Source organism: Alligator sinensis, unplaced genomic scaffold (assembly GCF_000455745.1).
Source record: "Alligator sinensis unplaced genomic scaffold, ASM45574v1 scaffold809_1, whole genome shotgun sequence".
In the NCBI taxonomy this organism is placed as follows: domain Eukaryota; kingdom Metazoa; phylum Chordata; order Crocodylia; family Alligatoridae; genus Alligator; species Alligator sinensis.
The window spans coordinates 3,034,939-3,045,035 of record NW_005841956.1 but is presented as its reverse complement, the minus strand read 5'-3'; the positions used below and the strand labels follow the sequence as shown (position 1 = coordinate 3,045,035).

General features: G+C 44.0%; 1 protein-coding gene across 3 annotated transcripts in view; it reads right to left on the bottom strand.

Moving 5' to 3' along the window:
• Positions 1-6: 6 nt before the first annotated feature.
• The window catches only part of LOC102373883 (V-set and immunoglobulin domain-containing protein 4-like), a 12,661-nt gene continuing 2,570 nt past the window's right edge, over positions 7-10,097 (bottom strand). For 2 of the 3 annotated variants that reach the window (XM_025200145.1, XM_006020506.3), the window contains 7 exons: positions 7,638-7,994; positions 6,347-6,628; positions 5,936-6,013; positions 4,849-4,905; positions 3,523-3,636; positions 1,935-1,956; positions 7-887 (listed from right to left, as the gene is read on the bottom strand). In XM_025200145.1, the coding sequence (XP_025055930.1) occupies positions 677-887; positions 1,935-1,956; positions 3,523-3,636; positions 4,849-4,905; positions 5,936-6,013; positions 6,347-6,628; positions 7,638-7,878 (1,005 nt within the window). In that variant the 5' untranslated portion in view covers positions 7,879-7,994 and the 3' untranslated portion in view covers positions 7-676. The remainder of the gene's footprint in view (positions 888-1,934; positions 1,957-3,522; positions 3,637-4,848; positions 4,906-5,935; positions 6,014-6,346; positions 6,629-7,637; positions 7,995-10,097) is intronic. The other variant, XM_025200144.1, reaches the window with a different exon arrangement.

Sequence of the window (10,097 nt, the reverse complement as noted above, 5' to 3'; positions counted from 1 at the left end):
TCCCTACACTGAAGTGGTAGAATTTCCCCCAACCTTCCCTTTGCTCTTCTAGGAGAAAAGAGGAAGGGAAAAATCATCTACAAAAATGACTGTTCCTTTCTCTAATGAATGGTGAACTCCAATGACACCCTGGGTGCTAACCCATACTGACCTTTTTACTGTCTCCATCTCCACCCAAACCTAGGGGAGAAGACTTGATTGCAAATCAACTGTAAAACCAGTGCCTGCAGTAGGGGAAGCAAACAATTTTCTTTCTCTAAGCAAAGTTCCTAACCAGGGGGATGTACCAATTTTTTTGCCCAATCTTTTTGCCCAATTCTTCCTGCAGATTTGGTTTCTACCAGTTGCATAAGCATTTGCTAGGTACATCAGTCTCCTATTTTACCACAACTGGCAGCTTCCTGGCTTTTGTGTACCTCTTCCCCAGACCCTTTCTTTCCCAGATGTTCACATGAATTATTTTGCTGAGGATTTCTGCACCAATGGGAAGAGCTTCATACAGTGAAGAGCTGGAGGGCGAATCAGCTGCCCCTAATCAAATAAAGCTACAAGTTCAGCATACCTATCAGAGGAAAAGGCAGACAAGAAAAATAGGTTCCCCAGGGGAATGGCCACCCTTTAAGCTCTGCAACCCCATCTTCTGCATGGCTGCATGTGTGGGAAAGCTTGTGTTCTACTAAACACCCCCCACTTCATATTCCGATTCCATCGACTTCACCAGGGTCTCATAGTCAGTGCTTTTTCTCCTGCTGAGTTTCTCAAAGTCAATGTTCTCCACTGGGTCAGTCACGTAATTGTTTTCAACACCGAAATGTACTTCCTCATAGAGGCACCCACCACTCTCTCTTGAGCAAGTCTCTCTCCTCTGGCTGTTTATGCAGTTACGACTGGAAAAGAAAAATAAAATAGTAATGAGAGGGAGGAGCCACGAGATTCTCATTATTGCCCTGCTGGCCTGGATTCTTGTCTCATTTCCCTCAACATAAACTGGGAATCACTCCACTTGCTTCAGTGGAATGACTCTAGATTTATCTCTGAGTAGATGAGATCAGACTCTGGTCCTCTGCTGTTTGAGAGGACTCCAGATGTTAATCCAGGGACACTTTGGGAAGCTACAGCGGATGTCTACCAGGGACATTTGGTAATAAGAGAATAAGACACAAAGAAGCAGTAATCCAATCGGTAATTCTGAGGCCAGTTTGCTGCTAGCATTATCACACTCAGTAATACCAGTAGAGAATTTGGCCCTTGAAAATTAAATCAACTACCAATTATTGAACAAATGACAACTGAAAGGCCATGTACAACTTGCAATATAGCCTGTAGCTGTTGACATCTTTAAAATTAAGGTGCAATCAATAAAGACTATGTCTGTCATGAAATGTATTAAACGGATCCGAATTTGACCTTTCCTTTAACACAATCCATACAAACTTCCTTGGCAGAATTTTTTTTTGCAAAAATCTAGTTGGTCTAATAAAAGATATCATCTCTACCATGAGTCCAGATTCTTTTTGGCAGAATAGTGCACTGTAACATAACACTGCAGAGAGATCATTTCATTTGCCTTTGAATATGTAGTTCCACCTAACATTTTGCTTTGATTGTCAGGATTTGCAAGTTTGCAGCTTGTGTGCATGAATGGGAGAGCAGCATCCCGAGATTCATGTTTAAGATTAGGATGAAGCAAGAAGTTATTAACTAGGAATAAGGGGGAGGAAGTTCAGAAAAATACAATTTTGGATAAACATTGGGAAAAATGTCTTAAGACCCATGCAATTCTCTTCAAATGTACCATGAAAATATTCAACCTCATTTCCCATATAACTAAACAAACCACTCATTTGTCACTTGTCAAATAGTTGTGCTGCCACAATCTTAACTATTGCAACCCAAGAGTTTCCTGCATTGGTAAGAAGAAATTTCACACTCACTATGTTACATCGTAGAGGTGATCTGAAACAGAATCAAACATAAATGTTGGTATTTTGCATTTTCTATAATTTTTTTAACCTATTTTAATGACCATTGAAAGTAGATATTATCACTGACTCTCATAAAGCACCATCATTTGTCATAGTTTTGTATAGATATTAATTAATGAATCCACTCAAGGACATCATTTGGTGGGGAAGTATTGTTAATCCTGTGTTCTAGATGGGGCAAATTGAGGCAGAGTTGTTAACTGACTCATCCTAGTTGGGATTAAAAACCAAGAGATCCTAGCTCCCATCCTTGTCCTTTCCTCATTAGGTCACGGTGCACCCCCTTGGATGACACTTCTGATTGACAATGATACCTTCGCAGTTATCTGACACCGAAGTAACCCTTACCAAAATGTTCACTGAAACATTCTTTTTGTGGGGCCTGGACACACTGTGCCTACCCAGAAAAAACCCAAACTAACATTTGAGGAAACAGGCAGAGGGATTATGATTAACTGGGCAATTCCTTTCTTGCATAGAATATGACCGCCCTCTGGTGTTCATTTCTAAGAAGTGATCTCACTTGATTTGTTTTCTAAAAGTGGTATTTTAGCAGACAAGGTTCTTTGGGTGAACCTGATATCTTTTATTAGACCAATTTAAATAGTTGGAGAACATTTTTTAAGCAAGCGTTCAGGTTCAAAAACCCTTTGTCAGGCTAAAGAAGTTTCAGCAGTTAAAATTGTTCTCCAACTATTTAAGTCGGTTTAATAAAAGATATCAGATTCACCCAAAGAACCTTGTCTGCCTATGTCCTTAGACCAACATGGCTACAACCTACACCCCTGTATTTTAGCAGTGTTTTTATTTAGTTAGTTCAGTGGTTCTCAACCTTTTCAAGGCACCCCTCAGAAAACGCCAGCTCTTTTCTTTACTCAAGAAAAATAACAGAGCAATTCTTATGTTGCAAGGAAGGCAGAAAGACCACAACAGGTCAGAACATTTTTAATAATATGGATTCCTATTTGAAAACTCTGGGTTTATTTTGTGAATCATGTTTGCCTACTTAACAGTGCCAACATTGCATGGCAACCTGTGGTACCCTTGAAAGGATCTCAAGGCCCTGCAGGGTGCCATAGCACCCTGGTTGGGAATCACTGATTTAGTCATTCATGCATTGGATTTATATACTGTCCTTCCCAAGAAAGGCATGTCAGATTATACCTTTCAGGCTACATACGAGTGTTTAGTATATGAATCTTGAGAAAGGTATATGAATCTGGTGCATACCTCGGAGGAGTGCAATGCAATTAATGCCTTGCTGGGAAGATGCTATCTGAGTGAGAGAGAGACACCCAGCATGTGCATCCAAGAGGATCTTTTCCTTCACCTCCATATAGTTCACAGTTTAGTCCCATGAGTCCACATACAATTTCATTCAAATGCTTTGATTAGATAACTTGAGGTTTATAGGCAGATCTCAAAGCTGCAAGGGAGTGCCAGAATATGAGCCACAGGCATCTATCTCAGGAGTATGGGATGCAAAGCCAGCCTGTTCACACAAAACAACCCAAAGTACACTGTGTGCCCTACTCACCATTTTTGGTTTTTCTTCTGCACAAGATGACAGCAATGACAGAGACAAGCACAATGGCACAAAGCACAGCAATTGGGATAATGAGATACAGGGGTAGGCCAGTTCTCCGGGCACCTAGATGTAAACAGAACAGGTTTTTCAAACAAGAAGCCAGTTATGATTTTCAATTAAAAGCAGAAATTAGAGCCATGATGATGGACATTTTCCCTGGAGGCTGACTGTGCTGACTGAGGTGGAATAAAGCCCCATGGATTGGAAGCTGAGAAAGACAGCACTATTTAGGGGACCCTCTAAGCAAGCAGGATGTGTCTATACTGGACTGCTACTGGAGGCCATGTTTAGGGGATTACACTTTAGCTGGCTGTTGGGCATAGGCTTGAGGACCAACCTACAGTTGACCCTAACTCTCCATGTAAGTCCTGTACACTGCAGCATAAAGCACTGTTTCCTAGGTTTAAACGAACCAACTCACATACTGGATGCAACACAAAACTCCAAATGGGTCAAGGGGGTGACATTAGCCCAAGAAGAGCTCTGTACTACTACTGCAGGTATCTCATCTGCACCCCTGAGTGAGACCCCTGGAAGCAATCCAACCCAGCCCAGGAAGTTGAACATCCAAGTATGAGATTGATGCTATACATCCTCACCTCTCAGCCTACACCTTTCTGTAATGTGTTTGGCATTTACTGGGATGTGCAGGCCTCAAGCACAGGAAATCTGCCTGCAGTAATTCCACAATTACTTCTTCCTGACTTATGATACCTCTGCACTCCCCCTTCCTCTTTCTACTGCTCAGAGGTAGAGATAAACCCAGAAGGAGAGACAAGTAGACTTCAGAGAAAATCACAGAAGGGTTCCCCAAGGGAACCTGATGTGCATCTCAGTGCCACACTCACGAAATAAGTAGCACAATGTGGATAGGTTTGGTGCAGGCTATGGAGTAAGAAATAGATGGGAAAGGGCTGTTCACATGGCTCAGGTTGGTTTTGGGTGACTTCATGGTTAGCCCTCAATGGTACTGTAGAAAATCCAGAGCATCACATTTAAAAAATGTACTCCTGAGAAGCAGGGCAAATTAACCTGCATCGGGCTCTGTGTAACTGTGGCTGTGCTGCTTTTCAACAACTTGATTAGAGCTGGCTTGGATATCTCTACATTGCTCTACAGTGTGCAGTATAGACGCACCTCAGAATCTGAGTGCAATGTTCTCAAATTGTTGAGCCAAGATACAGTTCCCCTCAACAGCTCCACACAAGTGCCAGGTTTAGTCCTCCTCCTGGACACCTGACCTCCCTGTCAACTCCTCAGAAGCCCTTCACTTACCTCCAGTCAGGGTTTCACTTTCCACATCATTCCCAGAATCCACTGTTGTACTGAGATCTGCAAATCAAGGCAGAGCTAGATTTCCAAATCTACAGGTTTCCAAATCTTCTTTTCATCATCAGAAAAAAAAGAATTTGGTCTAAAAGAAGTAGTTGTGGGACTAGAGGACACTTCCCCAGTTGCCTAAATAATCAGTGAAATACCCTTGGAGTTGGGGCTGTCTTGGTGAGGGATCTTTCTGGGCTGGCAGGGTGCCCTGGTCCTGCTTGTGGTTCTGTGGTTGCTTGAATAACCCATTCTTGACTATTTAACTACTATGCAAAGCTTCTACTGGGGTGACATGCTTAACCTGTTCCAGGATTAACAAAGGACTTCTTTCCCCTGACGCTCTGGCCCTGGCCCAGATGTGCAGTCATGACCACACAGCCCAGCCACACACTCCACACACTCAGTGCCGGTTGCAGGTCCCCCTTGTGAGCCAGCATTTTGAGAGCATAGACATGGTGATGCTAGCCCATCATGACACCAAGGACTTGGCAGCTTGCATATGGGCCACTGAGCACATCCAAAGCTACAGTTATGGAGGCCACCTCAACTTTCCACTTAGCTCCACTTAAGGATTTGCAGCAACTGTAGCCATTTCCTGTCTCTCTGTGAAGTTTCTTCTGCTATCCTATGGGCTGTTTCACTTCAGACAGCAGAACTACAAGGCAACTCCAAGATATAGGAGTTACAAAAGCAGGATTTATGCCCCCTCCATAACTTCATGCCAACCACATGGAGCTAAATAAATCCATGACTCCCCTAGGTATGACCCTCCCAGATGTTAGACTAGCTGCCATCTCATGGAAGCTGTCACCTACTAGTCCAGCAGCCTAAGAGCATGTCTGGCAGAGGGGCATGGTCACTTTCAAGCCACCTGCCCTCTGCCAGCCTGAGATGCAGATGCCATTTTTAATATCAGTAAGTAGACTTGTCAAATCACCCCTTCATCTATCTCCCTTTCCCTCTTTGCATCATTCACACACAATCGTGATGAAAACAGCACTTCCAAATTGTTTTCTAATCAGCAGTCAGCAGGCCTCACCTCTTTCAAAGATAGGTGTGGTTGTGGTGTGCACTGTAGCCTCAGTACTGGGTACTGTGGTTGTGGTTTCTGTGAGCTCTAAGAAAGAAGTGACCGTGTGTTAAGCTACTTCCAGCCCCACAATTACCAATCTACAAGTAAATGCAGAGTCATATGGCAGAATCTGTAAACCTCCCATAATGCAATACTGTTTCAATGAAGGGTGAAGACTATGTCTGATCTCACCTAGTGACTGACTACCCCAGAAGAACAAGCACCGAGAGTCTTTGTGGTTTCATCCTTAACAGTGGGGCTGAAGACATGGCTCATATTCTATGTGAATATGAGTCTAATTCTGCTTTAACCTGATGGATCTATTTAGCTCAACAATGTTCTGCACAGATTAGACTAGCATTAGTTGTGGGCATTTACCTCTCACAGTCAGCTGCACCGCATCACTCTGCTGAGAGACAAGGGACCTGGCTCTGTTCTCTGCGTCACAGTAGTATTTTCCTGCATCTGAGTTTTGCAGGGGGTCAAACACAAGTTCGGCTTGATTGCTGAGGTGCACTGCACTGCCTCCCGGCTCCCCCTTGAACCATCGGTAGCTGATGGGTGGGGACCCTCTGGCTGAGCAGGTCAGGCTTGCCCTAGCTCCTTCCAGCACAGTGAGTCCCAGATGACCAGGCGTGATGATGGGTTTGGACACCGCAACTGAAAGGCAGAGGCAAAGGGGTTTGGTTCTGAGCAGGCCCACAGTCCTGGGATTATTTAGACCAGCGGTTTCCAACCTTTTTAGACCATGGACCAGCAAACCATGGCCCAGCAAACCACAGACTGGAAGTGTACTGCGGCATACTGTGGACTGGCAGCCAACCCTTTTTTATACTTTTTTTATAAAAAAGGGTTGGCAACCGGTCCGCAGTATGCTGCAGTATGCCGTAGTATGCCAGTCACTTCTAGACTTCTGGTCCGGCAGCCAACCCTCCTGCGGACCGGCAGCCAACCCTTCACAGCCCAATAGCAGGCTGCGGCCTGAGGGTTGGGAACCTCTGATTTAGACCCAAGAGGTTGGTATTTATGGAGAAAGAAGCCAGTGCAGGACTAGCTCCATGTCTGTTCATGCCCTTCTCTAGAGTGAACAGTCATTGGTGTTACATTACCCCCTTCCATACAGAGTTTCTGAGCTCAGGTCACGGTTGTCTTGTGACCAGCTGTACCAACTTTGCTAGCACAATGCAGCTTACACCCCAAGAATGCTCTCTGGACCATCTTTCCGCCTCTCCAAAAATCCATGCAAAGGGAGGCATGGGATGCATAGGGGAAGTCCTAGAGGGTGCAGCTGGGGAAACAGTTTATCCCAGCCATTCCCTAGCTACTACAAGACCCATAGAGACATTAGCTAAATAGAATGGGGGTCAAGCTGGCCACAGGCAGACACAGAACTGGGCAGTCACAAACCATGTCCCCAAATCCTTGGACTAGTCTCTGTACTGTCCTAGACACAAATTGTACCCTCCGAGTCATTTTTTCATTTGGGAGGGTGAGTGGTTAGAAAGAGGCACTGGGAATCACCAAGAAGGCACCTGAAAATTGATGCAAATGCTGGCCCCAGTCCTGTGGTGTGGGGCAGTGTAGTGACCCCCTAACAATGAAGATGGCTGTACAGCCTAGTTCTTTAGAGAAAAGCTATGCAACTGTCAGGTTATATTACTAAATTTACCTTTAACTACTCTAATTGTGGTGGTCATCTCCTTTGTAATCAGGTTGTCATTCTGGGTTCTCCAGGTGACTTTGCAAGTGTAGTGTCCACTGTCTGGGATTTCAAGCTTCTGAATTTGAAGAGAGACATCACCTGGGGGAAATTTTGGTACAGAGACTCGGTCTCTGTACCGTGACAACAGGATGTGATCACCAGAGCCATCCCTTCGAAAGACAGTAACTGGGTTGTTATCCCTCTCCATGGTCCAAGCAACTGTTTGTTGCTGATAGTTCTCCAAGGGCACATAGACGCACTGCAAGGTGGCCGAACTCTTCCATGTCCCTTCAATTTCATGGGTGCCATTCAGGTCCAGGATGGCTGCAGGGAGCAGGAGATAAGGGGTGGACATAAAAATCACACAGAGGTAAGAATAGCATCAACACCAAAGGATGCAGGAGGTATCATCGGGTGAAGTCCACCAACCCACCAGAACAGTCAGTCATCCTTGACAACTAGGATCAACACCAAAGGATGCTGGGCGTACTCCAGACAGAGTCCTGTAAGCCACAAGTCACAAGCACAGTCAGTCATCCATAAGCACCGCATTGTTTGGGTTCTTTGCTCTTGTCATCTGATTTTAGGTCTAGTGGTCACACACTGGAGTACTAAAGATGTATAGGGAGTAGATCCTCCTCTTGCATCTTTGGGTCTCTAACGTCCTAGACTAACTGACATCACAGGGAGTTTTGCCTGAGAATGAGTTAAAGGATTTAGGACCTCCAACAGTTAGAACTTTATCAGTTGGGGAAATTAGGAGGGATCACCGTGCTAAGGTGGATAAAAACACTCACTTGGATTCTTTGGAGGATGATTCTACCCTAATCCTTTCATTAAGTTTGGTGCTAAACCATGCTGTCTTTGAGCAGAGTGGTGATGAACCCTAGGATTGAAAGGGGAAATGGAGATATTCTCATACAAAAGCCAGAGAACTAACTCTTGGATTTGCAGCAATTTTAAGAAACAGAGAGTTTGAAAAGAGGAAGTCGTGAGCACTGTAGCGCTATATAGGACCTTTTCCACTGGGAAGAGCTCCATTCAAGGGATGGTTTCAGAAGTCAGGAGACTAGCAAGAGCCAAATACAGTCTGAAACAGAACATTTTGTCTCATACAGTTAAACGTTTGTCAAACCTAGAAGCAACAGAAAACAGCATCTGGTAATGGGAAATTTCTGACAATTTTAACAATAGGCAATGCTACCAACTCCACTGTTAAGATGAATGGTAGTTCAGGTACAGTGTCTGAGGAAGACAGAAGGAAAATGTTCATGTTAGGTTGGGAAACTTGAAAGATGGTCTTTATGGAAGGCAAGAACCTGAAGCAGTGTAGTCTCCTCAACTAGCACCATTCAAACAGGGCCAGACCTTGGGAAGTAGTCAATATTGGCACTTCACAAAGAAAATGAGCTGGCCATTGTCTCTTGGTGTGCATGGAATATTTTTTAATGACAAATCGCACATTATTCTGACAAGCTGAACTTTGAGGGAACCACATGGCTTAAAAAACAGTTAAATATAACTGGAAACTTTTAACACCATAACCCATAAGTCTATATTTCTTGGAGCGAAATTCCCTTCAAGGAACCTTCAAGGCAGGCTCATTCTTATAGGTAAATGATCATACTGAATTACTCTTTGGTTTGTGTGTCAAAGTATCTAGATACAGTATAGAGAGAGAGAGAGAGGAAAAATCAGCACTGTAGTCAAAACAGATCAGAGGCATGATGCAAACATGCCAGATCCTGACTTCTCTTCTATAATTAAAAATGTCCCTTAGTCATTTAAATGATTTCTCAAATGCCTTTCCTGCTGCTCAGTTCTGAGAGGATAGCCATGCAGGCTGAAGTCTAGTTAGCAATTTAACAGTGATGGCACATCTCTGCTAGATGAAAGGAGGGGAATAATTTCCTTGTTCCATGTTCCGTAGCCTCTCTGCTGAGGGAGTCAGAAATCTCATACCACACACAGTGGAAGTTTGCTTTTGATGTGGGCACCCTTTCCTTTTCTAAATGACTTCTGATTAGGCAGACACTGCTTTGTTCCCCAGGTCACACCTGCCACACAGATCATCCTATAGCCTGATACAGCTCGTTCAATTGCCTCCCCCCCACTCCCTTTCCTCATTTCAAAAAGTCAGATTACAAAAAATAGGCAGAGGGAAGGAGATGCATTTAGAGACTGCTCTATACGAGGCAACTTTCCTGTTTAGTTCTGTTACTCCGCTCACTTCTGGTATTCCTTTTTTACTCTTTCCTACATTGCCTGGCTTGTTAAATGTGAGTTTTTTAAGAGCTGTTATATTTTGCTCAGCATTTGCTGCAGTTTGGTGAGTGATTTGATTCTTGCTTACAGTGGTTTACCCCAAAAGGTGATATTACTTGAAGTAGGGGGAGAAAGAGAACAAAAAGCAATTGAAGCTGATGT